Source organism: Ylistrum balloti, unplaced genomic scaffold, assembly GCF_031769215.1.
Source record: "Ylistrum balloti isolate Yb309-2 unplaced genomic scaffold, AGI_CSIRO_Ybal_v1 Utg370120, whole genome shotgun sequence".
Taxonomy (NCBI): Eukaryota; Metazoa; Mollusca; class Bivalvia; order Pectinida; family Pectinidae; genus Ylistrum; species Ylistrum balloti.
In genome coordinates this window covers 1,249,111-1,267,679 of record NW_026782137.1, presented here as the reverse complement: position 1 = coordinate 1,267,679, position 18,569 = coordinate 1,249,111, and the positions used below count along the sequence as shown (strand labels likewise).

At 33.7% G+C, this 18,569-nt stretch overlaps 1 protein-coding gene across 1 annotated transcript; it reads left to right on the top strand.

Annotated features, from left to right (window-relative positions):
• The first annotated feature begins 1,855 nt into the window (after positions 1–1,855).
• LOC132550367 (afadin- and alpha-actinin-binding protein B-like) lies at positions 1,856–17,533 on the top strand. Its single transcript, XM_060214419.1, has 13 exons — positions 1,856–2,065; positions 3,560–3,693; positions 5,945–6,113; positions 10,922–11,060; positions 11,348–11,420; positions 11,789–11,954; positions 12,455–12,536; positions 12,788–12,895; positions 13,121–13,255; positions 13,880–14,076; positions 15,295–15,394; positions 16,320–16,443; positions 16,957–17,533. The coding sequence occupies exons 1-13, from the start codon at positions 1,856–1,858 to the stop codon at positions 17,171–17,173; spliced, it is 1,854 nt and encodes a 617-aa protein (XP_060070402.1). The 3' UTR covers positions 17,174–17,533.
• Positions 17,534–18,569: the final 1,036 nt, after the last annotated feature.

Sequence of the window (18,569 nt, the reverse complement as noted above, 5' to 3'; positions counted from 1 at the left end):
AGTTAATTTATGCTTAAACAGGACAAAATTGCTCAACATAATTTATTGTTGAAGTTGGCTGAATTTGAAGTTCACATTTTAAGAAAAAAAATAGAAAAGTTTGTTTTGTAATGTCCATGTCTTTTGAAATAAGATTATTATCAACTTGTATCCTTGATTTAACTATCCAGCTACTGCTGTAATTTTATCAATACTGAACATTTTAAATATTGCATTAGGTTGAAGCAATATGAATTACTGTGCATTACACCATGAAGATTATAGTGAATTATTGCACGCAACTGAAGTATTTCTTCCAAGCAAACATATCAGTAGTGTCTCCTTGTTTAACTTGTGTATTTGTGTCATTGGCGCCAAACATATACTGCTGATATCCTTATATAGACTTATCCTATTGTGGACACTTGGGCTTCCTGTTCTAAATGATCTTGCCTTTTTTCATTATACAAGTATTAATCATGTCCCCTGAGGATTCCCAAGGTCATGGGATCTTGTTTACTGGCCAGACTCTAGTGTTCACCAACAAAATCTGTCAGTGTTATCATCATTTATTTCTAGAGACATCATAATCAGTACTTTAATAGGAATCTCTTTTGGATGATTTTTGTCACTGTTTTCTGATTTATGTGGGGAAATGGGGAAATCACATTTGTTTGTGGAGAAGGTAAACTGACCTCTTTGATAATATTTACAGACATTTACATTTGCAAATATGAAAAGGGAAATAATGACATTATTGTATAGATATCTAGTGCGTGGTTTACACTACACATGTGTTAAGTGATACAACAATGATATCACAGAAAGGTGCAAGTTTCCTGAGAATTACAAACTGCCATGATTAGGGAGTATTGAACCATGTGTCTCAGAAAATCACCTGATGTTATGAGGCCAAAACTCTATCTACTAAATGATTTGAAATCAACTGACAGATATATATTTGATGTGATTATCAGATTATGATGAAAAAATAGACACACTGTGTATGGAAGTTTTTAAGAGAAAAGTAACAAGAGATTTTGATATTGAACAGTTGAAAATCTGAAAGCATGAATTTACCAACAAGAATGCTGTTTTATTTATCAAACCCTAGTAATGTATGTTCTTGAATCTGTCCCAAAGTTAGATATTATTTCACATCTTTAGCTTAAGAAATTGCTACCTAACTCTTAGATGGGAATGTTCACAGGCATTTATATGTGGAATGTTTTGATCTGTTTGCAATTTTCATATTACATTAACTTTTGATTTTAGACGACTCTTGGAGAGGATTCATAGTGAAAGGAAATAAGACTTTCAATCAAAACAAAATTAGGAGTGAATTTGATTATGATTGGTGATTTTAACGGTTGACATGATTTCAGTTGTGTCAGTGGTATGACCACATAAAACATTTTCATACTTCATCAATTATAATGTAAATACAAAGTCCTGCATTTAATAGGAATACAACTCCAAAATATTAATATTGACATTAATATTTACAATGGGCCTAGACATATGAATGGTGATGGCCAATAGGTGTATTATGACACTTTGGTGAAAGCACTTGAAGTAGTATAATGTGTATAGACTGCTGTCTATTTATGAAATTTTCTGTTGACCAACAATTATTAGGAGCTTGTATCAGGATTGTGCTACATGTTGATTTTATAACAAATAGTGATCAGAATCAGATATAGAGATTTACTACAGATAGCTGCATTCCTTCTGGTGTACTGAAGACCAGATAATACATAACAGTTCCACAGTACTATAAAGAAATCCTCTTTGTCTTGTCTCCTACACGGCATGCAGAACGACCTGGATTTGATCCCTTCTGTATTGATTGCCATTCTACAATTCTCTTTACAGCATGGCTGACTGGAGCGTCCTGAGGAATGCTGGGAGGGACTACCTGACCCTATACGGGAGTCGTGATGTCACAGCTTCACTCAGTGCAATGACAGCGACAAACTATACGGTGAACTCACCGTCATCGTCCTTTTCGTACCTGGATAAAACTGATGAGAATACCTTTTGTTGTTCTGAGAATGTGGATGATAGCGTTACATTTCTAAACCAGGTAAGACTTTTACCTTTGTACCTATTACAGTTGTGAGGTGATTTAATACAGTATATCTGTGGAAGGAGATATTTTCAACATATCAGGTAAACATGTATGGTTTCTTGTCTGCAAGATGGCTGTAAAATCATCAGATATTATATCATAGCTTCATATAACGGTCTGTAAGAGTTGGATTCTAGTTGTTCATTGATATCAGATGGCATGAAATACACACACTTTTTCCTCATTTACATTGAAGTCCATTCATGTAGTGACATGGCTCTCATTGTAACTGTTTTATGCTTGTCTTTACTATTGACTGACTGAGCTAACCACACATTTGTGTTTACATTGTAACTTTTAGACCAACAGTTAAAAGAGTAATACTAGACGCGTACACACACCTTTTCAGGTGTGCACAGCAGACATGTAATTAGGACAGGTAACAGAATTTCTCGTCAGCTGTAATGTTGTAAAGTAATGGACCGCATAATTAATAGGATATCTGTGGTCCTAGGTATTGATTTCTGTGTTAACCATTGTGTATGTGTGTTTGTGTATAGGGTAGGATACAGTGACAATGTTGGTAGTGTATAGATCTCAGGTGTAAGTCCAGTATAAGCTGTGGATGTGTTTATTTGGTATATTGGGTACCTATTTATCACTCTATGTGTATATTTTGGAATGAATTACATTGTAATAAAGGTATTGGAGATCTGATAACAAAGACTGGTCAACAATTTGTACAATTCTTTTATAGTCATCCTATCCATTCTGTTCATTAGTATGAGATATACTTATTATACATAGGTACCTCCCAAGTACAGGACTAACCTGACAGTATTTGTGGTTATTTTAAGAAAGAATGCATGGTTGGGGATAGACATTCATGGGTCCACTAATTACATGTAACATTGAAGGTACATGTAATTTGTACTCCTGTATCAGTTATGTGCTCTTTAAGTTCTCACTTGTTAATAGCATGTTTTGAATATTTATTGAAAATCAGTTTCTTAAAATATTTCACGAGTGTGTGCAAGGCAGATAAATTGTAGGAAGGACACCCAAATGAATATCTTCTTCAAATTGAAAAAAATTATAGTTTGATACAGTGTGCAAAAAGCCAGTGTTGTTCTTTAAGGACTCATCTACACTGCCTAAAGGCCCAAAATTGTTGAAATCTAGCAGGTGAAGAAAATAAAAATTGGTAGAAATAAATGTTATTCTAAAGCTGCAAACAAAAATGTGACAATGGTCATACCATTGGAACTTAGAGCTAGACTTAATCTTAGATTCACTAACAGCTTTACCAGACAAAGTGTGGCTCATCGGTGATATCTTTACAGATAAAGAGGAGAATTACATTTAGCCTGACTAATCTTGATAGAATTGTAGAGTCACCTGAGTCCTGGTTCATTATGCAAAGGATAGAAATCTCCATCTATGAATACTTCTCTATTGAGAAGTGACCTTGTGACCGATATATTTACAGAAAATAATTTGTCATTGTAGGAACTGACCGCTTTGGGTTTCCAGACCATCGATAATGGAGAAGGAACTACAGAGGTGTCCCTGGTCAACAGGTTGTATGAAATATTCCGATTGTATCAGAAGGCCAGACGTGTACGAGAAGAGCTTGAAAACAGGTACTTTATCAGGAAGTTAATACTGACATTTTACTACCTTGGTAGAATTGATAATCATAACCTGGTACATGTACTATTGTAAAATCTCTTACTTAATGAATTTCTCTCATGATTTAATCCAGATATTTCAAAACTCAATTTCTTGAGAAGTGCTTCTAACCCATAGGAAGTGTAATTCCGAAAAAGAAAACCTAATTAAAGAAAATCCTAATGACTTCTGGAGCTGTAATTTACTGAGTAGAAAGTCTCACCTTCTGCTCCTTGTAAAAGTTTCCTCAGTGTAACCATATATCTAATTCTTTTGTGACGATCATTGATCGTTTGCTAGTCATAGGTTACTTTTCTTAACATGTTGCAGCAATTTAGGAACAAAATTAACACCCTACTGGTATTAGGGCTTGATGTCTGTCGAACTTGAGACATAGCAGTGATTAAACAGAGCAGTACTTGTTTAATCAATGGTAGTAATATAACAAATGTTTCTCAAAAAGATAGAGAGCTTTCAAGTCTAACATAAAATATTTGACAGCAATGTTTATACTACCCATTGTTATATTACTGCATCTATCATAGGTGTTAAACTTGAAATGAACATACAAGCATGAGTAAAACAGCTGAACTTCCTAAAAACACACATGATAGGTTGATAAGACATTCAATTTCCAGTATTATAGTGTTAAAGAGTTCTTGTTTACATGTTTTACTTTGTGACACTGAAATCATTGCATTTTTATGACCTTGTCCATCTTTAGCTAACTCTACTGCATTTACGTGGATATTTAATGTTGATTGAAAAAATCCATCAGCAATCTTATACCAAGTACGTTCATTTTTATATCAAATATATCTATTCTTATATCAAATATATTTATTCTTATATCAAATATGTCCATTCTTCGATAATGAATTCAGTTTGCTGTGAGGTTTCTTGTGTATGTATCATTGTTAATGTGATTTAATTCCCTTACCATATCTTACCAGAGACAATAGGACCATAATTTTAAAAAGAAAATGGGTACATACTGAGTTAGAATGGGTTTATCTTTTTGAGAGATTGCATTATTTTTTAATTTATTTTTCTAGAAAAATATCTGGTTCATTGTCATATTGAAAAACATGTTAAATCATAGCAACAAAGTATGAACTGTTTTTAATCAGTCAATGATCTTATGCCTTACCAAAATGAATTTAGTTTCGTGTCAATTTTTCTCCAAAATGTAATTTGTAAATATTTTTGAATGATTAGTATATTAAAGATAATGAGATTTTGTGTTGGTGATAAGGATGTTATTTATCTGATTCTCCATTGCTTTACATTTATAAATTATTTTGTAAATTTGGAGATTGTTTGGTAACTGAATAATTTTCTGACAGCTACTGTCGATACATGGGTGGGCAATATATCATCTGATGGTTTGGAGCACTAGATATATTGTTATCATTTAATGGATTGAAGTTATAGAGAATTTCATTACCATTATAGAGAATTTCATTAATATTTAATGGTTTGAAGTTATAGAGAATTTCATTACCATTATAGAGAATTTCATTAATATTTAATGGATTGAAGTTATAGAGAATTTCATTACCATTATAGAGAATTTCATTAATATTTAATGGATTGAAGTTATAGAGAATTTCATTACCATTATAGAGAATTTCATTAATATTTAATGGTTTGAAGTAATAGAGAATTTCATTAATATTTAATGGTTTGAAGTAATAGAGAATTTCAATATCATTTAATGGTTTGGCGTTCTAGAGAATTTCATTAATATTATAGAGAATTCCATTAATATTTAATGGTTTTAAGTAATAGAGAATTTCAATATCATTTAATGGTTTTAAGTAATAGAGAATTTCAATATCATTTAATGGTTTGAAGTTAAAGATAATTCCATTATCATTTAATGGTTTGGAGTTCTACAGAATTTCATTACCATTTAATGTAAACATGTGTTTTCAAGACTATTTTTGCCTTTTTTGCTGTTTTTGCATCTAAAGGTATGACATATTTTTTGTCATTAGAAGGTTTTACCATAATTGGCATTAGCCAAGAAAATATAGCTAAATATGTGCAACATGTTATATTGAATCATATCATGGATAGATGTATACAAAACTGGAGAAAAAGACGGTTTTTGCTATTTCATTTTGCTCCCGATATCTGTTTACTCTTCTTTTGTTGCTTGTGACATAATTTGTGGTAATAACCATATGACTAATGGTATATTACATTTATCTATTACAGACTACGCCGACTGTCGAGTGAGACCGATCACTACCAGAGCTCAAACCATCGCCTAAAGAATGAAAAGATTCAGTTGGAACGTGAAGTGGCAAAGGAACAGGAAAAATGCAGACAATTTGCCATTAAACAGAAGTCCTTGGCAGAGAAATTCAAGACTGAGAAAGATGAGGTTTGTATATAACATTATGTGTAGATAGAGATATACATTTGTGTGGTAAAACTGTGGAACATTATAGTTGAAGTTGTGTGTAGTGATGATAAATTGCTCCCATTTTTATAAAATACTTGTTAGAGATTATTTTCATACCAGATTTTGCATCTAAACAATCTAAACAGGAGGAAAATTCATATGACATTGTCATTAGTGAGACATGTGCAAATAATTCGACTCATTGGGAGATAAGTGTTAACAACGCTACAGAACAATGATGTTCGTCAATGAGACAGAAATGGGAGGAGTCGCAGAGACTGAAAACTTGTCAACAAACCAACCTAAAGAGATATGTGTTCAGAGCACAGAAGTAAAATGATAAAGTTGACAGTAAAATGATCATTGTTTGACGTTGGTTTTCATAACGGTAAACATCATACATTATATCAATAATTGTTGGTTTACAATGCTTTCTGGAATGTCTAAGGTAATACAACATAGTCAAGAGATATCACTGATTAAATGGTTATAACACTTCATTTGATTGGTCAATGGAAATAATTTGTGAAAGCCTGAGACTATTTAACCATGACGTGAATAACTTCTGGAGATATTTCTCGTTTTTAACAAGAAACTTTGATAGCAATAGTAAATGAACTCATTATTAAATGGTGTTATGACCTTTGAAAAGAGATCCTTGTTATTCTACTAAATTCCAATTTAAGGATGTCCTTAATTTGTAGCAGAGTGGTAGAAATTTTATATTAAAGTGCTGAAAAAGTGGTTTTTGTGTCCGTTTGTAAAGTCTCTGTAATTGGTACTTCCCTGTTACATCCAGAGGACAGAATTTTCTTAAATCAAAATGCGTATTACTTTATTACCGTATTCGATCCAATAAACACCCAGGGCACTTAAAAATTGCAATTAAGGGGGGGGGGGGGGCTTATTAATTAGAGACCATCTTAAGTGTAAAAGAAACACATTCAGTACTAACAAATTTACTGTATGGTTCATGTATCTATAAAATCACTAGTTTTTTTACATGCAATAAAACCATCTTAGATATAAAAATTTTTTTCTTTTTTCTGGAGTATATCTCCTTATAAACCGACTTAAAACATTTCTTGATCATGAAGAAAACGTAAGTAAATCTAGACTTTTAGGGATCTGAAGGGGGAAGGGGCATTTATAGGGACATGGGCACTTATTGGGTCGAATACAGTATATGAAAAATAAAATGACCAGACTATACCACCATGTAAGCATTGTACTTTGAATGATGAACAGGAAAATTCGTATTTGTGGGTTATACTCAAAACATCATATTTCAAGGGTTCTGTGTAGAGGTGCTTGGCCAGGCTATCATATCACAGATACTCTCGTATGCTTACCTTCTTGAACACTTTGTCTTATTTTCCTGTATATAAATTTCTCTTTTATTTATATTTTGCCCTAGTTTTATGGAAGTTGAGTTTAAATCAATGTTTTGTTGACCAGTCAGTTCTTTGTTATTTCCTTACCAGCAGTCATCTGTTTTGTCTTAATAGAGAAAATTCAATAATGAAAAGAAAAATTTCACAGAAAGTGACATTTTTCTTCCAACTTCAACAAATGTAATTATAAGAGACCCTTTCGGAAAAAAGGATAGATTGGTTACAGAAAATTGTCTACATCTCAAAATTGGTTGATAATTTGCAACTGTCTGTCGTACCTTGGTGACGTTAGTGCAAAGACTTAGTGTACAGTCTAGTTATAGTGTAGGCTGTGTTGACATGTATAGCAAGTTTATACATATCAAAAAGTCAATATTTTGTGTATAATAAAGGAAAGTCGTATGATTAATCCCAACTTAAGTACTTAATGTTACATCATTTATGAGAAGCTTTTACAAATTGGTGTATAAATAGCTGACCTATTTTGATCATCTTGATGATAAACAGATCTTTGTACTCACATTTTCTTTGTTTTATCATTTTTACTAAAAGTAATATTATTGCATGCACCACTAAAGGTACCTGTTAAATGATTTGAATTTTTAACAAAACAAAAACCTCTACTTTAAGTATCATGTAGAACTAAGTTCTGTAGCGCATGGTGTGTTTTTAGCCTTATAAGGATAAAACATCCAGTCTGTGGGTGTTAATTCCCAGAATAGACATAGTGATGAACCTTGTTGTCTGTGTAGTATCACAGAGATGGTTAATGTTTTTACATGCTGTTTGCTTGTTTCATGTTTTGTCTGTGTGTCAGATGTAGTGATAATCTGGTGATTAATGTTCCAATACAAAGGCTGCCACAGACAATTACATTATGTTTACCCTATAGTGGTGTTATACCATATCAAGGAACGTAATAACACCTCTCTTACCTTTCCCATTCTCAAGCTGTCATGTAGCAAGTGCCCTATATGGATAATGGTTGGTGTCTATATTTCATGTTAGTCGCATTAAAAAAAAGGAAAAAATACAGGGCAGGTTCTAAGTATAACAGATTATGAAAATATAGATAAAACATATAGTATAGATTTAAGGAAATTGAAAAAAATATAAAGTAAGGAATAAAAAGGGAGAAAAATTGTAAAAAAAAAAAAATGTGCTGAGGTGTGTGTAGTAATTCCCCAAACTGCATGAATCACAATAAAGAAACAGGTCACCTGCAGTCTTACATTAAAAGAGATCTAGACTGCAAGTTTTATTGTTCACTATGCAAGTATTCTCTTGATGTACATCTGTATGTGTGTGGTCAAGTATACATGTAATCATGGAGGTGAAAATGATTGTGTGGAGGAGTGTTTCTCACATGTATAACTGTGTCAGTTCATTTTATTGAATAAAAAAAATTAATTAAAAAAAAAAAAGTTTTATTGTTCAGGAATTTCTTTTCAATTTCAAAAGACTCAGGTTTGTAATTGTATGAGATATCCATGTATACTTTTCAAACAAAAACTGTATAATCAGTAAAGTGATAGGAGTGCTATTGCCATAGATTGCATGGTGCTTTTTTTGTCTATTTGGGGCTTAGATGTGGAAGCTGCTTCAGAATTCTCATTTTAACTTGCTTACATGTACTGGGTATATATAATGCATGTGTACCAAATCCCTTCCTGCCTGTGTTTTATATTGTCTTTTAAGATTGGTAAGCTACGGATTATTTCGAAAGAAAAATTGCTGTTTAGTTCATCTAATAGATTCTTGATGCAAAATAGGGCCATGCAATCTTGCTATTTTGGAAATTAATCTGATTTGTCTCATGAAAATGGTATTCAGTTATGATGCAACAAATCATGAGAGATCCTAGGTAATTTGATTTTAAAGAATTTAGGACTGAGGAAAAAGAAAGTAATGAAAATTTCTAGGTAAAAATAGTGTTATCGAGATAGTTTAAACTTTTACATTGTGCATAATACATTTGTAGTGGAGCTAAAATATGTGCTGTGGGAATCAACAATTAATGGTTTTACTGAAATGAAATTCCTTTAATTGAATTTGTCACTCACAAGGATAGGTATTGCTCATGTTGTACCAAATTATATAATGTTACTGGATTTTAATCTGATATAACTATTTAAACTCAATGTTAACATTATGCTACTCCTGATAATGCTCATGGTATATGGGATTTTTTTTAATTGAAAAAGAAAACCAATCATAGGCCTGAAATGATGTTGACAGATTTGTTAAGATTCTGAAGGATTTCACCAGTGTACAAAAATCTCAAACGGAGATTTGAGGTAATGGAAGATTCTCATTAAAATAGTTCAGACACTGCAAAGAGTTGAGAGGAATTCTGATTCACTGCTGGATAGGAAATTCCAATTTGAAATCATTAGTTTGACTCAATAAAACCGATAATTACACTGAAATAAGATCTTAGCAAGTTGACAGAAACAAATCAAATTGCCAGTTTTGGGATTCCATTTCTTTTTTGGCCCATGTTAACTAGCTGTAGTACTGCTGAGGCTGGTTAGCTTAAAATTTAGTGTACAAGTTGTTTTGAAGAAAAATAATTAGGTAGATCTGTGTGTGTATATATTATTGATCAACATTTTTTAAAATTAATAATACAATGATGCATTTAGCAAAATAAAGCTGAAAACCTACAAGTACAGCTTGGGATTGAAAGTAATATGCAAACAAGTCTTAGAGATTTTAAGCATTGGAGAATATAGTAATTAAATGGTGAATAACTCCAAAACATCCAACAGGTCTCATCTTAAGTATGCACTATACTCCATTTTCAAAATCAAACCATTTGAGATGCTTAGTAGGGAATGATTTTCACCATTACTGTCACATTGGTCTGGGCTATACTTTTAAATTTGCAGTTTATAGAGATATTGAGGATAATGACTGCTTCTGTGAGTTACATGATGGAGGTTCTGTTATCTGGTTGTTTTCTTAAATATGTGAATGTTATCTGTATTTAATATGATCTCTTGGTTTTAAGACTAAATCCTCTCTGAGACAGATAATGGATTTTCACTACACAGACTACAGTTTATAACCTCAGTACATGTAGCGGGTTGGAGCATTGTAAATGTTGGATGAGATTGATTAATGACCTGATATAAATCTGGTACCCATCAGTCTACGGAAGTGGCCCATCCCTCCTAGAAAACACAAAATCAATCTTGTTTTAAGCTGTTGGTTACAAGTAACTGTTAGCTAATATACTGTCCCTGGCATCTGTTTACAGTTCTAAGTTTACGGTCACAAGTCGTTATGTTGTTTTAAGTTTACAAGTATATCTCGGTCAATACAGATGTAGTTTTGAGGTATGTCTTTGTCAAAGGTAAAGTTCATGTTAGTATATCTCTGTCTTTTCAGGTGAAGCGACTACAGTGTGTTATTAAGGATAGAGACGCCCAGTATAAACATGAACTGAAGAAAAAGGAGCGAGAAATCAATAAAATGAAAGAAAAACTGCACCACCTGATAACGGACAAAAATCCTCACAGAAGAATGGGTATGGAATTCAATTTAGGCAAAGTCATTTCAGATAAAATATCTCATAGGAGAAAGGGTAAGGAATTTGATTTAAAGCAAAGTCAGGGCACTTAGAAATCCTCATAAGAGAATGAGTAGAAAATTTAGTTTAAAGCAAATATATCACAATAAAAATCCTCTTAGGAAGAGGGATAGTGATTCAGATAGTGATGTTCACTTAATATGTGATGTTAAAAGAACTATTAACAATATAAAGTTAAGTGTTAAGATGAATTGACCCGTTAAAATGTTTGTTAATTTTTACAGGTCTTGACATTGCAAATGCTTTACAACGAGCAGATGGCAAACGGAGTCAGTGGAAAACAGGGTCACATGACAAGTAAGTCTAGGATGTATTTGATTTCTAATCAAATTCTTCAAATACAGGACTAAGAGTAGAATCTCAGAAGGTTTTACGCCATATTTTATCACTCTGTCAATTTAATCCAAGACAACTCCAAATACTCAGTTGGATTGATTAGCGATACTTAATTCTTTATTGATACACTACCTGTCTTTTTCCTGCATCAATCTCCCAGACAATGATATATAGATTAGGAATTTAGGAATGAATTTAGTTGAAATAATGACATTAAAGATGTCTGTAGTTTTATATTTAAAACAATTAGGGACACCATTTGAATTGAACATAAGTGTCTTATATTGAAGACTGAAAAGGTTATGAGGTAATTGTTTTGATGGTTACAGACAAGAAGAAATGTACCAACTAGTTATTAATAACTACGAGGACAAACAACGGGAACTAATGATAGAAAATACAGATCTCCGAGACTGCCTTGTACTCATGCAGCGTGAACTAGGCACCATCATAAACCACTCATCTGATGTCCCTACTAGTCATACAGACACACAGGTAAATATAAGCTCCTGTATTACTGAACATTGTGCCACAGTTCTACTGATAAATCTGGTCGCAGTTAGTTCCTCAGGTTTATATAAGCTCATCAATATCTGCACATGTCCTACAGTTCTACTGATGAATCTCTCTGGTAATACCTGGGTGGTAGAACCCTACATGACTAGTCCTATGGTTCTACACCAGTCTCAGACCCTCGGTTAATCAGATGTGATAACTGATCGAGTCACACTGTCCACAAAATAAGTTATTGGGTCATCCTAACTTCTCACAAATTCCATTTAGTAAGCCACTACTGTATATATCTTTTTTAGACATACAGTCCATTTAATAAGTTAGTCTGATGTCCAACTAGTCACACAATCCGATGGGAATAATCAGACTAGGGTAACACAAGCACTCTGGTTTTGATCTTACAACTAAAGCTGAAGTGGCAAAATAGCTTCATTTATTTTTTTATACTAGTTCCATGTACATAAGATTCTTTCTTGTTACAGGACAATGCTGGGGAATTAGGTGTCACCAGTGAAGATGAAGATGATGGTATTTTCTCTGTCACTATCAACGACCTTTCAGATGGTACATTTTTATTTACAACTTGTATTAAAAATTGTTTTAAAAAAATATGAGTCATATTTGAGGAACACTTTTGAGTTAGAGAAATTTTGTTTGACATACGTGATAGTTTTAAGTCCATAAGGTTGTACACGTTATCATTTACTTTAAATTTTATGTATGAAAATATGCAATAGTTATTTGTTCACCATATTGACTTCTTTATTTTTCTTTGGTGATAACTTACAAAGCAGATCTAAATTTTACTCTTAAAGGTTATTTCCAAATGCCTTATGGCCTGATGAAAGACAACCTACGACATTCTTTTAAGGAGATGTTTAAACTCATCAGGAAATCCATGGACAAAAGAAACATATCACCAAGTAAGTACAAGATCTTACATAATTAGCTATAGGAGTGATCTGTGAGCCAAGATGCTTTAAGGTTTGGAGAATTTTCATCATATTTTCATCTTCAACATTAATAATTCAATATTTGCCTGTTATGATCAAAGACAATATCATCAAAGTGTGGAAAAGACTTAAGACTTCCACTTAAATATTTTGAAATTTAAATTGACAATAGTTTATTAATTTCTTATGCTGTAGGTCAGCTTGAAAAGACCAAATCTAGTCCCCCACGACACAGCCCGGCAGCACAAAGAGTACCGAGTGTGGATACTGAAAAACTACAGAAACAGGTCCAGCAATACAGAGATATCATACAGCAGCAGAAAGAATTCATTCAGGTGTGTTCATGTCAACAAGTTACCAGGGAAATGTCTTTTATATTATACATGTAAACCGAAAGTAGACCTTACTATCTGGAGGTGCGAACTATTAAAAGTTAATATGTAACATTAAATTATTCAAAGTTGTGCTAGACATAAGTCAGATGTTTCATCATTATGTATCTGCCTTTGTTAATTTATTACCAACATCTGTTGTGTGTAAGACCATGTCCATAACTCAAATAGTACTCAATCCTAGGTTACTTTTTAGCTAATGTGTAATAGTACTTAATCAGTTTATTAACATGGCTAGTATAAATACGACCACTTTTCTAGCCAGTTAGTATTGATTCCTGACGGCCAGACAGGAGAGAGGCTAGTCTCCATGGCGGGACCCTGCTCACTTGGGCTTTTGCCCGAGTAAGAACATCTCAACTCTCAATTTATGAAATATAACATTTATCATTTTAGGTGGATGTTGTTTAACATGAAGTTTTCATGGTAAAACAGAGAACATTATGTATTGTTTGGTATATGGTCAATTTTATTCATTGATCACGCTTTTCTTTTCTAAACTATATTTAGCCAAGGTTTCATATTCAGATGTTAATATGATATTTGTTAATGAATGGAAATTTACAACAATCCATGCTCAACCAATCGAAGGCAGCAGCAGAAACGTCGTACATCGATGAGTCAATCCTCCTACAGGAGCGCGTCCTACAGGAGCAAGAGAGTTTGTCTGAGCAACGTCGCCTGTTTTACCAAGAAAAGGCAAACTTTGAGGAAGAACGGAAACAGTACACAGAGGCAGCTATACGATTAGGCAGGGAGGTATGTGTGCTTAATAAGGACGTAGTGACAGGTATTTAATTATGGAAGGGAGGTAAGTGGACATAATAAGGACACAGAGGCAACTATTAATTAGGAAGAGAGGTAAATGGATATGATAAAGACACAGAGGCTGGTATATGATAAGGAAGGGAGGTAAATGGATATGATAAGGACACAGAGGCAGCTATATGATAAGGAAGGGAGGTAAATGGATATAATAAGGACACAGAGGCAGCTATATGATAAGGAAGGGAGGTAAATGGATATGATAAGGACACAGAGGCAGCTGTATGATAAGGAAGGGAGGTAAATGGATATGATAAGGACACAGAGGCAGGTTTATGATAAGGAAGGGAGGTAAATGGATATGATATTGACACAGAGGCAGCTATTTGATTGGGAAGGGAGGTAAATGGATATGATAAGGACACAGAGGCAGGTTTATGATAAGGAAAGGAGGTAAACGGACATGATAAGGACACAGAGACCGATATATGATTGGGAAGGAGGTTAATGGATATGATAAGGACACAGAGGCAGCTATATGATTGGGAAGGAGGTAAATGGATATGATATTGACACACAGGCAGCATGATAAGGCAGGGAGGTAAATGGATATGATAAGGACACAGAGGCAGATATATGATTGAGAAGGGAGGTAAATGGATATGATATTGACACAGAGGCAGCATGATAAGGCAGGGAGGTAAGCTCACCTTCATCATTTTCCGAGTTGAATAAGCTCAAGGTTTTCTAGAAAACAGCATGATATTCGTCATATAACCCCTGCATAGCAAAACATATCAGTCTTTTTTCCGACTCAGGTTTACCAGGTTTCTGTCTGGTTGTTCAGTATGTAGTGATGTTCTCTATCATACCAATAAATATAAACTTTATTTATTTTACAACAATTGCGAAACAAGTTTTGTCAAGTTGTACTAATCACTCTTGTTGGCCCGGATGTAAGGGCGCGAGCGGTCTTATTGTGGGAGGAAACTGGAGTACCCGAGGAAAACCCACGTGGTCGGGCAGGTGACCCCTTACCTTTTCACGTCCATTCCGGGAATCGAACCGTGGTCGGCTAGGTGAAAGGCGAGTGTGTTACCACTGCACCACTCAACCACCCTTGCCAATACTTTGTGTTGAAACATGACTTCAGAAACAGACCATAACTTCTATCTTGTTTTGTATAATATATATTTTTTCCCCACAATACAGAGAAAAGCTCTGGATGATGAGAGATCATCCATTATCAACCAGTTCCTACAGATCTCACCATTTGTAAAAGCCACTCCCTCCAAAAGAAGGTCCCATAAAGGTAGGTTAATGAACCATCTCGGTGTAGTAATGTTTGTGTTTTCTACTGTTTTTTATGACATTGAATTCCATGCTCTGATACATTATGCTTCAGTCAGAATAGTTCATATGTACTTAATTGCTCCTCTTTTCTCCTTTATTATCCCCCATGAAAAGTGTTTGCGGATATATTCATTTGGACTCTCTCTGTCTGTTGGGTCTGTTGGTCCATCCGTTCGAGGACTTTTCCGGGCTATGGGTTCAAAACCGTTAAACTTTACTTCACAAAACTTGCTGTATTTATTAAGTTAGTGCCCTAGTTGTGCCTTTTGCTATTGATGACATCACAATTTCTATATTTTTCCTGTTACTGTGGAAAAAGGTAAAAATCACAAAATTAATGTAAGCTTTCCTTTCTGGTCTACAATTTCGAAACCATTCCACTTAACCCCACAAAACTGTCTGTATATATCAGGTTAGTTCCCTAGTTAGAATTTTTCTGTTACAATGGAAACAGATAACCCTTATCACAAATTTCAATTTTTTTTCCCCAGTTCTCTGAAATCGTTCAAGATAACAGCTCAAACTTTTTACACTTATTAAGCTAGTAGTATCTTTTGCTATGGGGAAGTTCTGCATTGAAATACTTTTTTCTGTTACGATGGAAACAGATAGGCCAAATCACAGAATTCAGTTTTTCAGACCAGTTCTCTTAAACTGATCAAGGTCATTACCTGGTACTCAAAACTTTGTACAGGCATCAAGCTAGTACTTTAGTTCTCCATTCAATACTTTGTATGGAACAATCAAAAATCAGAAATAGAAATGAAGCTTGTTGTAATATTTACATATATACACATATATATATATATAATTGTGTGTCTCTTTCTTTTAAACAGCAGGGTGCAGGAGATAATGTCACTCTTTTCGTTATCTTGTTTTATCAGGTGAAGGAACCAGACTCTTGCCGTCCACACCAATGTTTTCACCAGCTCCGTCCAGTAAACCTAAAACTCCGTCCACCACAGAATTATACCGTGTCCTGGGGATCACTCCAAAAGACCTCCCAAAGTAGGTACAATATCTGATACAGAGAGTAGATCACTCCCAAAGTAGGTACATGTTTATAGATCTGATACAGAGGGGAGATCACTCCCAAAGTAGGTACCAGTTTATAGATCTGATACAGAGGGGAGATCACTCCCGAAGTAGGTACAAGTTTATAGAACTAATACAGAGAGGAGAACACTCCCAAAGTAGGTACACATTTATAGATCTGATACAGAGGGGATATCATTCCCAAAGTAGGTACAAGTTTATAGATCTAATACAGAGAGGAGAACACTCCCAAAGTAGGTACACATTTATAGATCTGATACAGAGGGGAGATCATTCCCAAAGTAGGTACAAGTTTATAGATCTAATACAGAGAGGAGAACACTCCCAAAGTAGGTACACATTTATAGATCTGATACATACAGGACATCACATTTACAGAATTCTCAATTTGTTTTATAATGCTGCTCCCTAATTTTGCAGAAGTTTACTTAACACCAGATAGTAGCACAATGTTTTTATTCCTAGGAGGAAGGAGGACAAATACTCTCCTGAGGAGGAGCCCCAAGTGAAGAAAGCATTAAGCTCAGAGTCTCTGTTATCTGGTCCATGTAAGTCATGTGATAATCTCCATACCTCCCCTGGGAAACAAAGCTCACCTGAAAAGTTGCCTGACCCCAAACGTGTTCTGTTCAGAAGGAGACGATCAAGTACTGGCAGCAATGAAGACCTGGAGGGGTTATAGTAGAACTGGGAATTGATGGCAACATACTGTTAATACAGTGGAAATTTTACTGTCACAACATCTAAAATATTAGCGTTATGTATCTTTAATTACTTGTATAAATGTGTTTCAAAAGGGTACCATTAGCTACAGTGTTATATTCATTGTAAAAAATCTGAAAATGTGGAACAAGTTTGTATTTCGACTCCAAAATTGCTAGAAAAGTACTCAGGCCTGAAGTTCTTGTAAGTTTTTTAACTGAATTTAATTAGATACATAAATTTTGAAATCTAGAATTTTGAGACTGAGATTTATCGTCAGACTTTGAAGGATTTATATCTTAGGGAGACAATATCACTTGTAATATCAGGACTCAACTACTTCCAGTATTATCTTGTTTATTTTGTATAATGTTCTATTCTTATCATAAGTTTAAAGACCTTTGGGTGTTCCTGAGGCTACGGAAGTTATGCAGGAAACATCGCTATGATTTGGTGCCTTCATCGTAATGGTTACTAAAGATCTCAAACCTACAGATAATCATTCCTTTGTATCACCATTAACATGGTAACAGGTAACTTCCAGAAGAGACGTTCAAAGAAATTTGTAAACCACATACTGTAATGAGTTTTACAAGTGAAAAAATTGTGTTGATTGTTTTTATTGTTATAAGCTGTTTAGTGTGTTAGAAAAGAATTTTCCAACAATCTTATTGTTAATTTTGTTTAAAAATGAATAATATTAACTTAGAAAAATAAGGAAAGCTTGGATTTGCTAACAACTGCATTGCGTGTTTACAAATATACATCAATATGTGTAAAGTATTAAAATTAAAGAAATTGATCAATTTCTGGTAAAATGTACTAAACAAGAAGCAAACTAGTGCTGTAGAATAACAATAGAAAATAAATGATTGTAGTAAATTCCGCTCAGCTTTTTTGTGCTGTTGTTAATTTTATAAAATCAGTTGTATACAATATGGTAATAAAGGAAAATGGGAATATATAAATAGCTTATACTTAAGGGAATATGATGTAAATGTATGAATTAACATTTACTAAGATGTATGATTACTGAGTGAATGACTTTGTTAAAAATGAATGCATGTTTAAATGTGAATTGTAATATGAATATCGCCGATTTCAAATGTGTTCAGTTCAGCTTAAGAAACGGGTATGTAATACCTTGTAAGACTGGTGTACAGCTGTCTAGGTTAGTTAGACTGACCCTTGTGACCTCTACCTGAGATTTTCTATCATTCACTGAGAGTGATATTTAGTTGGCCTAGTAACATTCCATATCTCTCTCAATTTATTCATATATTGAAGTCAAACATATCGTTACAAAGTACCTCGTTTATAACTTTTGCATATCAAGAATTCTTTATCATTCCATTAAGTTTCGTTGATGCATTTAC

Coding starts and splice junctions, on each gene's coding strand:
- LOC132550367 (XM_060214419.1), top strand. CDS start 1,856: ATGGCTGACTGGAGCGTCCTGAGGAATGCTGGGAGGGACTACCTGACC. Junction 11,955..12,454: donor CTAGTCATACAGACACACAG/GTAAATATAAGC, acceptor TTCTTGTTACAG/GACAATGCTGGGGAATTAGG. Junction 13,256..13,879: donor ACAGCAGCAGAAAGAATTCA/TTCAGGTGTGTT, acceptor TGAATGGAAATT/TACAACAATCCATGCTCAAC.